At 48.0% G+C, this 20,405-nt stretch overlaps 1 protein-coding gene across 12 annotated transcripts in view; it reads left to right on the top strand.

Moving 5' to 3' along the window:
* Positions 1-20,405, top strand: part of GARNL3 (GTPase activating Rap/RanGAP domain like 3) — a 236,060-nt gene that overhangs the window by 18,580 nt on the left and 197,075 nt on the right. For 9 of the 12 annotated variants that reach the window (XR_004643325.1, XR_004643326.1, XR_004643327.1 and 6 more), the window contains exon 1: positions 15,390-15,549. The exons of 1 other annotated variant lie outside the window; for it this stretch is intronic. Coding sequence is in view for 7 of the 11 variants with exons in the window: in XM_034752046.1 (XP_034607937.1) it covers positions 15,454-15,549 (96 nt within the window). In the remaining 4 variants the exon portion in view is untranslated. Of the gene's footprint in view, positions 1-14,924; positions 15,167-15,389; positions 15,550-20,405 lie in introns of those variants that run through there. 2 more of the 12 variants (XM_034752050.1, XM_034752055.1) reach the window with 1 other exon arrangement.

The raw sequence follows: 20,405 nt of genomic DNA, 5'->3' as shown, positions 1-20,405 counted from the left end.
GGTAATAGGATACAAGGGCGGGCCAGACGGGTGAAAGAGGCGTGTTTGCACTACCGCTCTGATAGTCTTGGAGACAGGGAGGGCTGGGCAGGCAGGGAGAGCTGACCAATCCAAGCAGGCTTTGTATACAACAACCAGCCAATCGCCGGTAAGGTACATCGCTTGCCGTGATTGGCTGGTTGTTGTATACTGGGTACCACATACAGTACAGCACCAGTATCTGTACCTGTTCATACAGTATAGCACCAGTACATACAGTACAGTATACAAATGTCCAACAGTCAAAACCCCATCATGGCTCCACCAGCAAGAAGAAAGAAATATGAAGCCAGTTTCAAACTTAAAGTTGTAAACTTTGCCATGGAACATAATAACTGCGCTGCTGCAAGACAATATGGAGTAACAGAAAAGATGGTTCGGGACTGGAAAGCAAATGAAAAAGCATTAAAGAGTATGCCAAGGGGTAAGTGTGCATTAAGAAGAGGCACTCCACATTGGCCAGAACTCGAAAAACATGTAGCAGACATGGTGAATGAGCATCGCCAAAACGGTTATGTAGTGACATGAAATAAAATACGTTTGTTTGCACTTCAGTGGGCCAAATCTAACCCAGATCACAGCAACAGATTTAAGGCCACTGTATCCTGGTGTACTAGATTCATGGGAAGGCATAATATGGTATTGAGGCAAAAGATGAAAATTGCCCCAAAATTACCTGCAGATCTTGATAGCAAAGTAAATAGTTTCCATCGATACGTAATACAACAGTGCACTAAAGATGGCTATGCGTTAAGTAGTATTGGAAATATGGATGAAACTCCAATGAATTTTGATATGGTTGGAAATAAAACTGTCCATCAAAAAGGTGAAAAAACAATTTTAATTAAAACAGGACATGAGAAGTCCAGTTTTACAGTGGTACTAGGATGCACAGCTGATGGCGCCAAACTGAGACCAATGATTATTTTTAAAAAGAAAAACAATGCCGAAATTCAAGTTCCCTGTTGGTTGTTTTGTACATGTGAATGAAAAAGGCTGGATGGATGAAGAAGGGGTAAAGCTATGGCTTGATAATGTATGGAGCAGGCGACCAGGTGGACTTATTCAAAAATGTAGTCTACTGGTGTGGGATATGTTCAGGGCTCATTTAACTCCCAGCACCAAGCAAATGCTTGCAAGACTAAACATAGATGCGGCAGTTATTCCTGCAGGATTGACATCGTTGGTACAGCCACTGGATGTGTGCCTAAACAAGCCATTTAAAGATCGCATTCAAGAACAGTAGAATGAATGGATGGTTAGCGGCGAAAAGTCATTCACAAAAGGAGGAAACATGCGTGCTCCACAGTTGGATGTTTTGTGCAAGTTTGTCATAAAAGCCTGGAATGATATTGATGCAGAAACAGTAATCAAGTCTTTCAAGAAGTGTGGCATATCAAATTCATTAGATGGTATGGAGGACGACTACTTGTGGCAAGATGAAGAGGAAGCCGAAGCTGAGACCACACCATCTGATACGGAATTCGATCCATACGATGACTGCCTTACAAATGTATCACAAGATGTCACTGATGTACTTATGATATCAGATGACGAACAGTAGGATTTTGAAGGCTTTTAAAGGGAAACTGTCACGCCAGCAAAACCTGTAAAAATACCATAGCTTGCAGTTATGATGGGCGTTGCTAACTCGCCAGGGACTTGCCCGGCACTTGCTCTCTCTCTCTTGTTTGTTATCTTCCTCCTATCATCATCAGTTCCAGTTTGGTTGACAGCTTAGAAAACAAACAGCATGGCAGCTCCCATGGGTTTACTGTCTTATCCTTCCTTTCAGCTTTAGAGTGAATTAGGAAAAGTTTAATCCACTTGCACTGTTTTATGTTTACATGTTTGATGACAAACAGCCTTATGTTTATAAGTGACAGTTTTCCTGCTAAGTACCTGCATGTCATAAGCATTTGAATTAAAATTACCATATTGAAATCAAATCTGATGTTTTTTTAATTTTTTTTTTGGTGTGCGTTGGAAGAGGGGTAGTCTTATACGGCGAGTATATCCCAAACTCTATATTTTAACTGGAAAAGTTGGGGGTCGTCTTATATGCCCAGTCGTCTTATACGCCGGAAAATACGGTACTTTAGAATTATATGGTAAAATGAGAAAGTAAGCAATTTTTCAATAATAGTGTGCTGTGACACTTTTGTATTTTTATGTCTGATTTTGTAAGCAAGTAGTCTTTAAGTGAGGCAAAACTTGGGGGTATGCAAGACAAATCAGACTCCCGAAAGGGATACAGTAGCCTGGAAAGGTTGAGTGCCACTGTGCTGGGTGATAGAGTGTATTTCTTTACTGAGTGTGGCATGTCTGGTTGTGGCAAGGCATAGTTCAGTTAAATCATATTGCACGTATATTTTGATGCGTAGTTGAGGGACACTTGCTTTATTTCTGACACAATCTATAAAAAGTATAATGATTAAAGTTAAAAATGAACTTTAGTTTTTTCTTCGGGGTATGTGTCTGCATGAATCCCACTGTAGGTGCATATGTGCCTTGTGAGTGAGGTCAGTTTTTTTTTTAACAGCATTGTCTGGGCGTGCACATGCACCCTGTATCTCCTTAGGCTCTCGCATGAGGGCATAACGGGTAGAGTGGGTGAAATTTATTTCTCCCCTTGCAGTTCCCTCTTATCAACCATGATAGTGAGACAAAACCTGGTGAATGTCTGACCCACTGCTTTCTCTGATCTTCAAAGGCCTATTCTCAACTAGTTTGCTGGGGAAAAAAATCTCTTTTCACCCTCCTTATCCCTTTAATTTATTTAATTTGGATGTTAAAAAAAAATACAACCCCCCCCCACCCCCACCCCGATAGAGGGGGGACAAGATGCTTCACGACAAACAGACTCTAAACCTTCAGGGTTTGAAACCTGCCTGACCTGCGAGAGACTCATCCCCCCTGGTCAATGCACAGAGCTGATGCCTGTTCTGTCTGGGGGAGGGTCAGATCCTTAATAAGTGTTCAATTTCTAAATCCTCTTCAGGGATTCACAAATTGAGGGCCATGCAGCTGAAACTGTACCTGCTTAAGCAATGTATATGCATCATCTCAGACCTGGCCTGCCCCAGGCCCCCTGAATCCTCTGGGCGGTCCTGGAATGTCTCACTATAAAACACTGGAAATCTGTAAAAAAGTTGGAGGCTACTATATACTGGCATTGATCTATGTCAGGGGTCGGCAACGTTCGGCACGCGACTCGCCAGGGTAAGCACCCTGGCGGGCCGGGCCAGTTTTATTTACCTGCTGACGCGGCAGGTTCGGCCGATCGCGGCCCCCACTGGCCGCAGTTCACCGTCCCAGGCCAATAGGGGCGGCGAGAAGCCGCGGCCAGCACATCGCTTACCCTGGCCGAACATTGCCAACCCCTGATCTATGTGCAGACCTCTCATGGACATCACTGGTTTTGTGCAAAAATGTAGGATAGAATGTTAAAGACTTTATTTTTTTTTAAAGAGAGAAATACTTTAGTGCACTCTTTTATACACAAAGTGTACTAATTTCCATGAGACCCAGAAGTGTGACAGATATTGTGGATCAGATACAGCAGGGGTCGGCAACCTTTCAGAAGTGGTGTGCCGAGTCTTCATTTATTCACTCTAATTTAAGGTTTCGCATGCCAGCAATACATTTTAACGTTTTTAGACGGTGTCTTTCTATAAGTCTATAATATATAACTAAACTATTGTTGTATGTAAAGTAAATAAGGTTTTTAAAATGTTTAAGAAGCTTCATTTAAAATTAAATTAAAATGCAGAGCCCCTCCCCCCCCNCAGAGTTGGAAGGGACCTCAAGAGGTCATCTAGTCCAACTCTGATATTCTATGATTCTATGATTCTAAGAAGCTTCATTTAAAATTAAATTAAAATGCAGAGCCCCCCCCGGACCAGTCGCCAGGACCAAGGCAGTGTTAGTGCCTCTGAAAATCAGCTTGCGTGCCACCTTCGGCAGGCGTGCCATAGGTTGCCTACCCTACCCCTGAGATACAGTATCTAAACTGTGCTTAGTGCAGTTTGTGAAGGAAAGAGGAGTAAAGGTGCTTTAAGGTTCGAGTTATGTCTCCTGCGTCTCACTGCTGACTAGCTGCAGACCTACCGGTAGTGCTCAGAATTAAGGAATGTTCTCAGGGCTAGCTACATAATTCTATACTAGTTTTCAATGGCCTGCTAAATGCTTCAGACATGCCACCTTTTCACTTAGCTATATCCTGAATAGCAAGGTCGCCCAGAGGGTTCAGGGGGCCTGGGGCAAAGCAATTTTGGGGGCCCCTTCCATAAATAAAAGTTGCAATACTACAGTAACATGTATTTGGAAATGTAAAAAATAACCAGTGAAATACATTCAAAAATTAATTTGTAATAATTTGAAAAAACACTAAATACATTATTTAAAAACATTAAATGCTTGAATGGTATGTATACATTTGCAATTACATAATGGGCTGTTGCTGGGTGATGGTGATGGTTGGGATGGGGTCGGGGGGGTGCCCGGCCCCTCCCTTACATGCCTCTTACCCCCTCTCTCAGAGCCTCAGCGCACCACATCCAGGACGCCGGGGGATGGGATGGGGGAAGACGGAGGCGGGGGGAGCCTCCGACATACTTGGGGGCCTGTGGGGCCCCTGGGGCCTGGCGCAAATTGCCCCACTTGCCCCCTGGGCAGCCCTGCTGAATAGTGGTGACTGGGAATGAGGGCGGGGAGTGTAGCACATGCCAATTTGAGGTGAATATTCCCTTGGCCAGATTCTACTGGGTTTATGGTGCTTTGTGCTATGGACTGGAGCAAAGTGGCTGGTGAATAACTAAGAATCTGGTTAATAATTATTCTCTAAATTCAGCTTTTTTCTTTCTCTCTCTCTGAATTATCACTAATTCAAAATAGTAGTGTGCAAGTTGACTGGATAATGGTAATAGCGTAATCTCTTGTTATAACATTGTAAACCTTACTACTTGATTTTTATATTAAACACTTATTATACATAATACAATAAATCCCTGATGTTAGAACCTGGCTATGCCGCTGCTGTAGAGGGCTCATCACCCAGCAGCTGGGGGCCACCATGTGGGCTCGGCAGGGCTGGTCCATGGGGCCTACAGGTGTGGGTGGGATCTCGGGAGTCACGTCCCAGGGATCTGCCCCACCCTCCGGCACTGCTCCAGCTCTGAGCTGTCTCCACTGCCTGGGACCTGTGGGGCCCCACCTGCCTCCCCAGGGTAAGAGCCACCTGGGACTGGTGCAGAGGCTGGGCCAGTCTCAGCCAGTCACAGGGGACAGCCAGGGGGGAAGGGGGGGCTCAGCTGGGTCCTGCCAGGCATGTGGGTCCTGAGGGAGCCTGGCCTGGGTAGGCTCTGCTCCTGCTCCAGCCTTGCTGATTGCACCCTCAAGGGGCCGGAGTTATCCTGCCCCAGGACCAGCTCTGGCTGCGCTGCCTGCTCAGTCTGGCAGACACAGTCACCTCCCATCAGGGCCGGCTATTGTGGCTGGGGGTTAGGGTGTGGGAGAGTAGGTCTCTTGTGGGTCTGTGGGGGGTGCTGTGCAGTGGGGAAGATCTGTGTGTGTCGGGATTCTGGGAAGTGTGGGGGTCTGTGCGGGGCACTGTGCAGTTGTGGCAGTGGGGCGGTGGGGGGCACTGGGCAGTGAGGGAATCTGTGGGGGGGCTCTGGGCGGGGAGGTGCAGGGCACTGTGCTGTTGTGGGGGGTCTCCAGCTAGGGGCCACTGGGCAGTGAGAGGATCTGTGGGGGGGGTTCTAAGTGGGTGGGGGAGTGGTCGGTGAGAGGGCACTGGGCATGGGGGTTTGTGGGGGTCTCTGGGTGGTGTGGCACTGGGCGTAGGGAGTCAGAGGGGTGCTGGGCAGGGGGGTAGCATGGTGCAGTATGGGACTGCCCTGAATGGGAAGAAGCACAATGGGAGCGCAGGGTCGGGCTGGCCAGTGTGCGTCTGGCAGCTTCCGGTTTGTAAACAGTGCCCTTGTACTGCGCTGGGTGGAACGGGGCTGTCCCTGCCGTGCCATGACCCATCTCATCTCCCATTGCCCCCAGCCAGCCCGTCGCTCTGAGGACTCTGCCCCCCTGCCCCATGTCCCCATTTCCCCCATGGGGGCTCACAAATATGGTTAGCACCAGGCCCGCAAAAGGTTAATCCAGCCCTTTTTGGGGTGCAGGCTCTGGGATGCAGGAGGGTTGCAGGCTATGGGGAGTTTGAGTGAGGGGTGCAGGCTCTGACCTGGGGCAGGGGATTGGAGTACAGGGGGTGTGTGGATATGTGGGCTCTGGGAGGGAGTTAGCAACTCAGCACATTATATAAGAGAAATGAGCTGCAGTGAGTGATTTCATATAGACATAGAAACTGATAGAAGACACTTTTACATATTCAAAATGTGAGAGGCAGAGTTTGAGAGAGGGAGTGTCTGTACAATATTTCACCGCATTCAGTCTCCTGGCTGGAGCAGTAATGTAGCCCTGCACAGGGCTTCCCAGAGGATTCAGCGTCTAGGAGTGGCGTTGGACAGCGTTGGAGCCACGGCGCTGCAGCGCGCCAGGGCCGCTCCCGGACGCGGCGTGCTGAGACACAGGGGCTTGGGGGAAGATGGAGGCGGGGGCAGCCTCCGATATACTCGTGGCGGCCTTTAAGACCCCAGTCCCAGGAACCCGCCCTCTGCTCCGGGGCTGACATGCAGCGTCCTGTGAGCAGAACGAAAACATATAAGGTAAACAAAGACATCAAGCTAACAAAATGAAAACCTCCAATGCACCCCCTACGCCCCTAGATTAGCGAGCACAGTGGGTACCTCATCCCATGGGGTCACTGTTCCCCCCGTCCCTCTCCCTAAACGGGGGTTTTGTCCCTAAACGGGGTTTGGCAGCATCTCCCCCCCAGGCTTAACCCCAGCTCCCACCCCCGAGTTTTCCCCTTCAGCCCCTCTTCTGCCACTAGCTACAGTAGCTTGAGCCCCCCTGGCCAGTAAATTTCTGCCCCCTGCTCAGACCCTGACAGCCCCCCGCTGCAATTTGCCCCCCTTAATCCCTTTAAACCCCTCCAAAGAGGAGGCAGCAAATCATAAGCAGAAGTAAGGGCAGAGAGAGGGCAGTGGCTACAGCGAAGGTTACTGGGCATGCTCAGTTCGGGTGAGCATGCTCAGTACACCCAAAGTAGGGAAACAGGAGCAGGGTTTGTTTGCGTTGCTACACCGGCAAACCGTGAAGCCAGTAGCACTCGGGCTTCGGGCAGCCCCCATGCCTCCGGACTTGCACCCCCGGCCGGGCACTTCCCCTCCCGGGCTCCGGCTGCTGTGCTCCTCCCCTGACTCTTCGGCTCTGTTTAAGAGCCGAGCTGCCCGNCAAGGTTGTATTAATTTTTAATTAATTAATATTTGGGTCCATTCATATTGGAGATTAACAAGTGTTAGCACAGTTTTTAAATTGTTCAGGAACAGTTTTACGCATAGTTTTCTTCTATCATCTAGAACAGTGATTCTCAAACTAGGTCTGCTGCTTGTTCAGGGAAAGCCCCTGGCGGGCTGGGCCGGTTTGTTTACCTTCCGTGGTTCGCCGCTCCAGGCGAATGGGGGCTGCAGGAAGCGGCACGGCGAACTGCGGCCAGTAGGAGCCGCGATCAGCCGAACTTGCGGACGCGGCAGATAAAAAAACAGCCCAGCCCGCCAGGGGCTTTCCCTGAACAAACGGCGGCCCTATTTTGAGAACCCCTGTTCTAGATGATAGAAGAAAACTATGCTTAAAACAGTTCCTGAACAATTTAAAAACTGTGCTAACACTTGTTAATCTCCAATATGAATGGACCCAAATATTAATTAATTAAAAATTAATACAACCTTGTGTATTTTAAGTGCCTAATATACCTCCCGATGCTCAAATAGTTGTGTCTCTGTTGTCAGCTGTGGAAGCCCCCTGGAGTGGCGCCTTCACGGTGCTCAATGTATGACCCTGTCGACCCAACCCCCCCTTCAGTTCCTTCTTACCATCCGTGATGGCTTTTGGAACTTGGTTAGCTTGCCTAGCAAGTGCTTCCCTTAGCTTTCTTCTTTAGTCTGTTGTCTTAGTCTATGTTTCAGTTAGTAGTTAGTTTAGTTTCGTGTACACAGTGTATATAGTAGTTTGGGTTAGGGTGTGGGGTCCTCCCCTATCCCTTACTTTCCCTCAGCTCTGGGGCATACCTCGGGACCAAGGGTTTAAACCTTGTGGGACCTGCAGTAAGCCCAGGCCAATGGGTGACTCCCATGACACGTGTCTGAAGTGTCTGGGGGAAGAGCACCAAATAGACAGGTGCGAAATCTGCATGTCTTTTTGCCCTAGGACGAAGAAAGAGCTGAATTTCCATCTGAAACAACTTCTGATGGAATCCGCTCTCCATCCACAGCCTGCCATGGAGTGCCGGGATCTGACACCGAGTTCGTCGGTGTGGAGCGCACCGACCTCAGTGCGTGACACGGTACCAAGGAAAGACTCTGATTCAAGAGACCCTCACCACCGGTGCTCCCCGGGACCACAAACGGCGCAGACAACCAGGTACCACTTGCATTCACCAGCGCCGCACAAGTGGCACAAGAAGACAGACAGGAGTTGTTCCCTGGTGCCGAAGGCAGCGCCAGGTGCAACATCAGTGCATCCCATGAAGGAGCACTCAGTGCCCAAGGACAAGGAGTTGGTGCCATTGACTTCGGTTCCCTGGAGGGGACCACTGAGCCCAGCGCGCACCAACTCCCTGGACAGACAGTGCCAGGTGGAGGAGTTGGAGTCCCCCTCCACCCGGACACTTTTGAAGCCACCAGGGACCTCAACCTCCAGGGGGAGAGATAGCTGAGTGGTTTGAGCATTGGCCTGCTAAACCCAGGGTTGTGAGTTCAATCCTTGAGGGGATCATTTAGGGAACTGGGGCAAAAATCTGTCTGGGGATTGGTTCTGCTTTGAGCAGGGGGTTGGACTAGATGACCTCCTGAGGTCCCTTCCAACCCTGATATTCTATGATTCTATCAGGGACAAGCCTCTGGTGCTGCCACGTCTGGCGCCATCTAGAGGCAAGCCAGCAATGATGCGGCGATCACCTTCTCTGACACCGCACTATTCACCTCGGCACCACTCAGGTTCACCATTGCTGAGGCACCATTCCCCAGCTCGGGATCCTGTGCATGGTTGGTCTCCAGCACTGACGGAGTGGCAGCGGTCCCTGTCATCAGCCTCTTAGCACTGATCCCCCGCGTGGGAGTATTGGCACCAGTCCCCAGCTCAGTACCGCTCAGCACCACCATGGTTGTCATGATCTAGATCAGTGTCGTCTGACTTGGATGGGGACTTATTTTATTCATGCTGCAGCAGGGGCAGTTTAGATTGGCACAAGTGGCATGGCCTCCACATTGGCAGTTGCAGCCTCAATGGCCCTTTTGGACTCTCTGGACTTATCACCAGGCCCAGGGCTCATTTTCCAGGAGCTCTTGGTCGGTAGTCTCTGAAGCCCGAGCACCCCAGCCACATAAAGATTGCCCGGCACCTCAGGGATCGGAATCAACACCAGAATAAGGCCCATAACCCGTCCAGGACACTGTTGAAGCAACCGCGGTGACACCCCCAACAGCCAGCCAGACTATCGCTGCCGCGACAACGGTCAGCACAGAGCTCACAGGCACTGACCAGGAGGAGGCTAGAGAGCTGGATGGTCAGGAGGACCTGGTACCACCTCTAGTCTCCTCATCCTCATGTGCAGATGAGGCAGTTGCGGGGACTTTGGCCTCAGGACCTCCCTTGATAGACCACCGTGCACCAGGACCTCTTGCACAGAATCGACCACAACATGGGATTGCAGGCAGAAGAGGTTATCGAGCCAGAGGAACCGATGGTCGATATCCTGATGCTGGAGGATCCCTCCAGGGTAGCTCTGCCCTGATAAAAACTATACAGAACAATATCAAAATACTGTGGCAGATACCTGCATCGATCCTGCCTATGGCGAGGGGCATGGAGTGCAAGTACATTGTCACATACAAAGGATATGAGTACTTGTTCTTGCACTCTCAGCCCTCCTCCCTAGTAGTGACTGTGGTCAATGAGAAGGAGAGGCAGGGCCAACAAGGACCGACTCCGAAATCCAAGGAGTCTAAAAGATTAGACCTTTTTGTTAGGAAGGTATACTCAACGGGGGGCCTGCAGCTGAGGACTGCTAACCAACAAGCTATCCTCAGCAGATACAACTTCAACTTGTGGGCCTCCATGTTGAAGTTTTAAGGAGCTAATTCCATCAGATTCCAGGGCTGAATTCACGGCCGTTGTTGACGAAGGGAAGGTGGTGGCATGAACCTCCCTTCAAGCCTCCCTTGCTGCAGTGGACTCTGCTGCCTACACCCTCTCATCGGGGTTAGCCATGAGAAGGGGTTCCAGGCTGCAGGTGTCTAGGTTGCCCCCCGAAGTGCAGCAAACCTTTCAGGACCTGCCATTTGAGGGCACAGGGTTATTCTTGGAGCAGACGGACTCCAAGCTGCACAGCCTGAAGGACTCCCGGGTGACCATGAAGTCACTGGGTATGCACAACTCTGCAACACAGTGTAAACACTTCAAAACACAGCCTCAACAGCAGTATTCTTCCCCTCCTCGACACGGACAGGACTTTTATAGAAGGAGGGGTAGGAATGGCAGGTGCAGACCGTTGCACCCCCCGTCAGGTCACGGCCAGGGTCCGACCAGACCTCCATTGGGCTCAAAGCAGGCCTTTTGAAGGTGCGCCTGAGGACGGCGTACCCACCACTTCACCGGATCCTTCCCTGTGCTTCATGAATTGACTATCCCACTTCTATTGTGCTTGGTCCCAAATAACATTGGTACACTGGGTCCTTCACACGGTAGAAGTGGGATAGTCTCTCCAATTCTGCTCCTTCTTTCCCTCCCACCCCTTTCCCATCCCTCCTCAAGGACCCTTCTCACAAGCAACTCCTTATCCAGGAGGTGCAGTCGAGGAGGTTCCTCAGGAGCTAAGGGGCAGGGGATTCTACTCCCGTTATTTCCTAATCCCCAGAGCAAAGGGGGATCTCAGAACCATTTTAGACCTGTGAGGTCTCCCTGAGCACAATCATCCCCTCCTTGGATCCAGGAGACTGGTACACCACCCTCGACATGAAGGACGCATATTTTCACATATCCATTCAGTCTGCGCACAGACAATTTCTGCGGTTTGTGGTCGACCACAAACATTATCAGTTCACAGTCCTCCCATTTGGTCTATCGACGGCCCCCTAAGTGTTCACCAAGTGCATGTTGGTGATTGCAGCCTTTCTTCATAGGAGGCAGGTACAGGTATATCCCTACCTCGATGACTGGCTGTTACGGGGGCGCTCCAGGGAGCTTGTGGAGTCTCAAGTCTGACTAGTCAGAGCTACTTTTGAGAGACTGGCAGTCCTCAACATGAACAAGTCGACCTTGTCACCAACCCAAAGAATAGAATTCATCGGGGTGGTGCTGGAGTCGGTACAAGCAAGGGCGATCATGCCAGAGCCCTGATTCCAATGATGACAGACATTATCCAAAGCCTCAGGCGATACCCCACCATGACAGCAAAGGGATGAATGAGTCTCCTCAGCCACATGACAGCCTGCACTTACGTGATCCAACATGTCGGACTGAAGCTCAGACCACTCCAAACATGGCTCGCTTCGACCTATCCCCCAGGGCACAACAGCCTGGACTCAGTGGTGTCGGTGCCAGAGCACATACTCAAGTACCTCTGTTGGTGGCTTGACCCTTGGACAGTCTGTGAAGGAGTTCCCTTCAACAACCCTTTCTTCCCCTAGTAATGGACTCATCAGCTCTGGGTTGGGGGGCTTATCTGGGAGATCTCCAAACGCAAGGCCTATGGTCGCAGGATGAGCTCTCACTCCATATCAATATCAGAGTGGTGCTACTAGCCTGCCAGACCTTCCAGTCCCGACTACAAGGCCAGTGCATGGCAGTGATGACCACTGCCCTGTTCTACATCAACAAACAGGGTGAAGCCCGTTCCTCCCCTATATGCCGGGAAGCCCTCCAGCTATGGGAGTTCTGCATAGCCCACTCCACTCACCTGGAGGCATCATATCTCCTGGGAGTGCAGAATGAACTAACGGATCACCTCAGCAGGTTGTTCCGCAATCATGAGTGGTCCATCCATCCGGATGTCATACATTCCCACCCGGGGCAACAGAAAGTGCCCGACATTCTGCTCCTTCCAGAAACACTGCCCGGGCTCAATCTCAGATGTGTTCATGCTACCCTTGGGGGACCGCCTCATGTATGCCTTTCCACAGGTCCCACTCATACACAAGGTATTGCTCAAGATCTGCAGAGACAAGGCAGGGATAATCTGTTGGCCCCAGCATGGCCATGCCAACACTGGTTCACTAGGCTTCTGGAGCTGTCCATGGACACCCCGATCTTGCTACTGCTTTACCCAGATCTGATCAATCAGGACCACGGTCACCTTCACCACCCAGACCTCCAGTCCCTCCATCTCACGGCTTGGAAGCTTCATGGTTAAACTCAATGGAGTTCCTGTGCTCAGAACTGGTAAGGGAGGTTCTGCTTGGCAGCAGAAAGCCATCCACCAGGGCCACTTATCTAGCTAAGTGGAAGAGGTTCACTTGCTGCTGTGCCCAGCATCGCACATTTCTGCTCCAGGTGCCTATACTACTTGCCCTGGAGTACCTCCTACACCTGAAACAACAGGGCCTGGCAGGGTCATCAATCGGGGTACACCTCACTGCTATCTAGGCCTTCCACCCAAGAGAGTTGGGGGGTTCCATGTTCGCCAACCCCATGGTAGGGCATTTCCTCAAGGGCCTGGAAAGGTTATATCCACAGACTCGACAACCTGTGCCTGCATGGGATCTTAATCTGGTCCTCTTCAGACTTCTGGCCCCCTTTCAAACCGTTGGCAACTTGCTCCCTTCTGAATTTGTCGTGGAAGATGGTATTCCTGGTCACCATCACATCAGCTAGGAGGGTGTCCAAGTTAAAAGCACTAACCTCCCACCCCACCATACATGGTCTTCCACAAGGTGCAACTCAGACCTCACCCAGCTTCCTTCCCAAGGTGGAATCCCAATTTCATACTAGCCAAGACATTTTTTTATCAGTCTTCTGTCCCAAGCCTCATACCAGTGCATAGGAGCTGAGGCTTTACTCACTGAATGTCCAGCGTGCACTAGCATTCTATATCGAGCGCACTAAGCCTTTCGAGAAATCCAACCAACTGTTTGTGGTGGTAGCAGACCAAATGAAAGGGCTCCCTGTCTCTTCCCAATGCTTTTGTTCCTGGATCACAGACTGCATCTGCACATGCTACGAGCTGGCTAAGGTCCCACTCCCAGCTATTACGGCACACTCCATAAGGGCGCAAGCCTCGTCAGCTGCTTTCCTGGCCCAGATCCCCATTCAGGAGATTTGCAGAGCAGCATCCTGGTCATTAGTGCATATGTGTACCACTCACTATGCTATCACCCAGCAGGCCAGAGATGATGCAGCATTCGGCAGAGCAGTGCTCCAGTCAGTGATTCCTTAACTCCAACCTCACCTCCGGGGGAGAGCTTGGGAGTCACCTGATTGGAATCGACATGAACAAGCACTTGAAGAAGAAAAAACGGTTACTCACCTTCTTGTAACTGTTGTTTTTCGAGATGTGTTGTTCATGTCCATTCCAATCAGGTGACTCCCAAGTCATTTTGTTACAATGTTAGAATCATAGAATATCAGGGTTGGAAGGGACCTCAGGAGGTCATCTAGTCCAACCCCCTGCTCAAAGCAGGACTAATCCCCAATTAAATCATCCCAGCCAGGGCTTTGTCAAGCCTGACCTTAAAAACCTCTAAGGAAGGAGATTCCACCACCTCCCTAGGTAACCCATTCCAGTGCTTCACCAGCCACCTAGTGAAAAAGTTTTTCCTAATATCCAACCTAAACTTCCCCCACTGCAACTTGAGACCATTACTCCTTGTTCTATCATCTGCTACCACTGAGAACAATCTAGATCCATCCTCTTTGGAACCCCCTTTCAGGGTAGTTGAAAGCAGCTATCAGATCCCCCCTCATTTCTTCTCTTCTGCAGACTAGATAATCCCAGTTCCCTCAGCCTCTCCTCATAAGTCATGTGCTCGAGCCCCCTAATCATTTTTGTTGCCCTCTGCCGGACTCTTTCCAATTTTTCCACATCCTTCTTGTAGTGTGGGGCCCAAAACTGGACACAGTACTCCAGATGAGGCCTCACCAGTGCCGAGTAGAGGGGAATGATCACGTCCCTCGATCTGCTGGCAATGCTCCTTCTTATACAGCCCAAAATGCCGTTAGCCTTCTTGGCACACGGTTGACTCATATCCAGCTTCTTGTCCACTGTAACCCCTAGGTCCTTTTCTGCAGAACTGCTGTCTAGTGACTTGGTCCCTCGTCTGTAGCAGTGCATGGGATTCTTCTGTCCTAAGTGCAGGACCCTGCACTTGTCCTTGTTGAACCTCATCAGATTTCTTTTGGCCCAATCCTCTAATTTGTCTAGATCCCTCTGTATCTTATCCCTACCCTCCAGCATATCTACCACTCCTTCCAGTTTAGTGTCAACTGCAAACTTGTGTTCTTGATTGGGGGTCTTTGTCACATATTAAGTACTATATGAAAGGGGTGCAGGACACTGTTGTGGAGCGAAGCGGCTGGATGAATTTTGTACACTGCCAGAGCAGGGCGGGATTTGGAGATGGTCCGCCAGGGATCTTATAAGTCATGTTTGCACTCTCACCCTAGGAACCCAGGGCCGCAGCTGGAAGCGCCCCTCAGGCTACTTCGGCCTCAGAACTACAGATCCCACTATGCACCGCTGGAGGGGGGGTTGTCTGTGGGAACAGCGCGGGCGGAGCATGCTCGTGGGTGGTTTGGCGAGCCGTGATTGATGCGTTGGGGGATGGAGGGAGATTCAGGGTCGGGTCCCACCGCCCGGGGAGCGGAATGTTCTCTGAGCTGAACCGCTGTCGGTCACTACTCCCGGCGGGAGAACCGGTTCCTGACGGTGGTGCCGGAGGCATGAGCGGCGCGCAACTCCCATGGAGCTGTATAGCGCCCAGGATGCTTCCACACGATTCCTCAGCATCGCCCAACGGTAACGGAGTCGGCGGGCTCGGGGCGTGGCCACAGTGCTGGGCTCCCCGGCGGCCGGAGGGTGTGGGCGTTACTATACTGAAGGGGCTCGCGCTGTTCCCGCCTTGAGGAGAGGCGGGAGCTGTGGGCCCTCTTCTATCTCACTCCTGACGGGGGACCACTGGGAGGCCGTGGGGGTTGCTTGGGCCGGCGGTGGGGTGGGAAGGATTTGCTGGGGCGGGGGAGGTGTAACAGAAGCTGTTGTTGCGTGGGACAAGTTTATGAAAGAGGATTCAAAATCAAGGGGTCATGTTGGACTGCTGTAGAAAGGTGGAGTCGTGCTGCTGGAGATCAAGGGGAATTCTTAAATTTGGCCTGGTGGGATTGGAGCTGGTTACAGATGGGGTATGTATTAACTGGTCAGGGGCAAGGGTCTGTGTTTTGAGAAGTGGGCAATGATTTGAAAATGAGAATGAAACAGTAAAAAAAAAAAAAAAATTAAAAAGTATTAAGCAGTCACCGTGGAAAGCTCTAGAATATGCCAGTGTGTTCCCACTGCAAATTTGTATATTTTATAGTGCCTGTAACTATAGCTGGTTCCTCCGTGAAACACTTAGAAGACGGGTCTATACTCTGAAGGGCTTACAAATGTAGATTTAACATATACCTAGAAAGGGAGGGCCAGTGAAGGATGCAGGTTATAGAGCTATGATTACACAGATACAGTACTCTTCTCTCTTTCTTCTCCCCCAAAAAGCCAAAAAAACCCAAACAACACAGTGTTCCTGTCTTAGATTTACAATCTTAGGGCTTTGCTATATCAGAAAAGGTTTGCCAGTTTACATAATTTTTAAATTATCAAATTAAACTAAACTGATTGAAGTGAGGGTTAATCCAGGGTAAATGCATTTATGCAGGAATTTGCACCAGTTTGACTAGTCTGATTTGAAAGCAACTTAGTTAAAGTAGCACCACTTTTCTAATGTGGACTAGGCTTGTGTCTAAGGAAGATGTAATGGGTCGGTGAATCAAATAAAGGGGGGAAGAATAAGGACGGTTAATAGTAATATGAGCATGTTCTTGTGCACACAGCTAGACTATGAAAACCCATGGTTATACAGGTTTGGTTTATTATTTGTTGGCAGCTATTGGAGTCCCTCCTGATTCCCTCACTGTTTACTCTTTTGGGGGGGGGAGGGGGGAGAGACCATTGTGGTTGTGGTAGTAGTGGAAATACCAACTTCTATAGAAAATGTAACAGAATTTCCCGCCTATTAGCTGGGACTTTGGTGGCTTTTTGCCTTTGTTTGCAGCATGGGGTGTGGTTTACCTGCCAAGATCTGGGCATATCTCTCCTAACTGATTCTCTGCGATTGTAGGGGCTTTGGGCATTCATGGTATCTTAGTCTCTCCCCGTTCTGTCCTACTGGCACACAATTTAGTCACCTGAGGATTGAAATGTTTTAGTCTGACTAAAGTGTTTGGGCTTAATATAGTGGTATCCAGGTGAAAATTAATGGCATATGGCGTACGGGAGGTCAAACTAGGTGTCTAATGGTCCCTTCTGGCCTTAAACTCAATGAAACTAGGAAGTGATGGGGTGCCTGTCCCTCTCAGACACTAGAGAGATCCACATTCCCTTGCTTTGGAAGTGTGGATTGTGAAATGGCCTTTATGACCTAAACAACACATTAATTAAATATATATGATCAGAAACGTACTAGCCAGAGGCCAGCTGTATGAGCACCTGAGGGGACGATGGGGCATTTCCAGAGGGAAGGTGGCTCCAGGGAATATGTCGTTCCTGCCAGAGATGATTTATCCTTGGCAGTCGTAAAATGCCTTGTCATAAACTCATCATGACTTCAAAGTTCTGCTTTTTGGACCTGTCAGTGCTAGAAGCAAGTGCACCATGCCTCACTGAAAACCTAGAATTTCTCTTGTCCAGTGGTATAAGCTCTTTATTTACTAGTCATGATGGGTTGTGAGGCATGTGACCTTACACTTTGTGTATGATTGTATATGGTCTGTGGTGTACTGTAGATAAGTGTATATTTGGAAGGAAATTACATATTTGTGAAATAAATAGAGAACTATTGTGACAGTCAGCCTTTTAAGATGGCAGCTGTTTTAAGCTGCTCAGAGGTTTGGAATGTTAGAGTAAATCCCGAGGCAAGTGGATTTGTGAATAGAGTACAGATGAGATTGTGAAAGATGCTTGCTAAATGCAATGTATCACATTGCTCCGCAGTTGATTGCATTGGCACCATCTCACAAATATGTATATTATATTTTATAATATACAAATGTAATAAAATTTTCTTCATGAGGAGATATAATATATTTTACTGCCATATTTTATTGCTTCGATGATGTGACTATACTGTGAAAGCTTCCTTGTCATTCAGACTCTTTTTTAAATACCCTACACTAAGGAAGACTTGTGGTTGAAAGGTCATTTTTTGGATTTGGGGGCATTGTATGTAATGGAATACTTGTATTTCCAAGTTTTGTGTGTATTCCTTAGTTTGTCTTTTGGGGCCATTGTGTGGTGGGTGTGTTAGAGCCTGCCTTACATGATTGTTCAGATTTTAGCTTTTTTAAAATTTTGTTATTTGGGATCCACTTGAAAATAAAGGAAAATAAAACTGACAAGAAGAAGAGACAAAAAAGTGTTAGTGAGGTTTGTGGCTCTGTTTTTTTTTCTTAGGCTACATCTACACTACGGGGGGTCGATTTAAGATATGCAAATTCAGCTACGCGAATAGCGTAGCTGAATTCGACGTATCGCAGCCGACTTACCCCGCTGTAGGGATGGCAGCAAAATCGACCTCTGCAGCTTCCCGTCGACGGCGCTTACTCCCACCTCCGCTGGTGAAGTAAGAGTGTCGATTCGGGGATCGATTGTCGCGTCCCGTTGGGACGCGAGAAATCGATCCCTGAGAGGTTGATTTCTACCTGCCGATTCAGGCGGGTAGTGTAGACCCAGCCTTAGTATTCTCTGTAGGGCAAGTTGTATAACTATTCAATTTTTATTTTGGAATATTTCTAAAGTATATTGAACAATTGTTTTATTGTTTGACTATATTAGTTATTCCAGCCTTCATTATCAGTATATACTGAAAGGGGAAAAAAAGCTTGCTGTATTACTGCAAAACCCAGTAAACGTGCTTTGGCACATGTTTGTAGTCCACTCAAAATGTTCTGTATGTAATGAAGACTCAAGCACTTTATGAGGAGTCATTCTTTTACTGCTTCTTGGGTGGTCTAAAAAAGAGTCAGTAGCTTAATGTATATGCATCTTTTATTCTGTAAATTGCAGTCCTGGAAATGACAAATCGCCAGAGTCTTTTAACTTTCTAACCCATAGGTCCAGTTTAGATTTTTAACATATGGCTATTATGTGATATGCAGAGTGATCTATCAAGGCTATGCTTTATTAATTTTGAACAGGCTGATTTGTTGACTCCTCTCTCATCACCAATGTCAGAGACCTCCCCATAGCCTTTTAAAGTGTGCTTACGGATTGAAAAATCACTATGCTTTAAATAAAAATAAGCATCTTCTTTCTCACAGATCTGCTTCCTGAGTATATTCAGAGTCATATAGGTGCTTACCTTACTGACTGTTAACTGACAACTCTGTGTTAATGAAGTTATTTAAGGTTGCCCAGTGGTATCTCATGCCCTTCCAGAGCACTGAGTTCAGTAAAACTCAAACTCCATTATTCTTTAGCAATACAGCGCATATACCCCTATGGAATACTGAACTGGCTTTATATTGGTTTGTGCATCAACAGAATTTCTAACAAATTTACAATTGTGGAATCTTTACGTGAAGGGGAGCAGTGATGCATACCTTAACAGCACTGTAAGTACCCCTGTAAAACACCCTTCGGATAGGGTTTCAAATTGCGGGGGGGAAGGTGTTGGTACTCTTCCAGATTCCACTCACAAAATAAGCTTTGTCCATGTGAATCCCATAATGGGACACTACTAAGAGTAGATTGTGCAGATATGCCTGTGCTTTCTGAACTCTGCTTGGTTCCCAGTTGTTGTGGCTTGAATGTGTCTATGAGCTCTGCTGAGCTCCTTGGGCTTGACTGTGGGAAAATAAATATCTGGCAATATCTCCAAAACATTGTTCAGTTGGATGAAAATGAGATGTCACTCTCATTACATTGTGCAGATTTGTGATCATCCCTGTCCATAAGAAATAAAATATTAACAATGTTGGTATTTAAATTAGCATCTTTAGGCATCGGAGTTAACATATTAGTGAGATGAATGGGGCAGTTCACACCGCTGAGTTATTTTATTTTTTGTGGATTTGCATAGATGTCTCTGCATCAGTTACACAGTTAAAATTTTTGAAGTTTTCTTTGCATCCATAATTGCTAGAGGATTACATTTTTTGTTTGTTTGTTAATGCTTTTTAAATGAAAAATGAGATTCTAAAGAACAAGATAGCAGTTTCAGAGAAGTGCTAATATGCTTTATCTCTGTGTACCAGCTCAATCTGGATCAGGGTACTGCTTCTGTGAGAGATATAGAATGGGTACAGCATGACTTACTGATCAGTCGTCCAGTTTGTAGCACTGGCTGTTAGAAATAAATTTTTTTTTGCTTGCCAACTGAGCAAATTTGCTTAGAAGTCATGGAGGAAAAATAAACGTGGTATCTCTCCAATGAAATGTCAGCGAAACCATTTTCTGGGGATGAGGGAAGAGGTAAATTAATATCAATTTATAGGAGTCCCTGTGTAGATGATTTGAGGGGCTCTCCTCCCCTCCCACTTACTGGAAGGAGGCTTGCTCAGTGATCAAGAGAAGAGTTCCTTTAGTTTCTGGGAGGGAATGAATGGAGAGATAATGTAACGTCTACATAATATTTGGGATGTGTTTGCAATGATCATTCAAGCTCAGAGAATATGACTCACCTTTAAGGGTGTCCTTCATACTTGCTTGTCTCTATTCTCTCTTTCCATCAGCTACATAAAATCATAGAAATGTAAGGCTGGAAGGGACCTCCAAGAGGTCATCTAGTCCATCCACTTGCTAAAATGCACATGGAAACTGAGGATTTGCAAGCTGAATTAACTGTGACTGCGGTTCCTCATAATCTTACACAAATTCTTTTGGGTAATGACTTTTTAAATAAAAACAACGAGGAGTCCTTGTGGCACCTTAGACACACAAATTTATTTGGGCATAAGCTTTCATGCTTATAATAAATTTGTTAGTCTCTAAGGTGCCACAAGGA

The sequence above is a fragment of the Trachemys scripta genome, chromosome 17, assembly GCF_013100865.1.
Source record: "Trachemys scripta elegans isolate TJP31775 chromosome 17, CAS_Tse_1.0, whole genome shotgun sequence".
NCBI classification, from domain to species: Eukaryota; Metazoa; Chordata; order Testudines; family Emydidae; genus Trachemys; species Trachemys scripta.
Note: the sequence above shows the minus strand (reverse complement) of the source record. Positions and strands in the feature narration are given on the sequence as shown.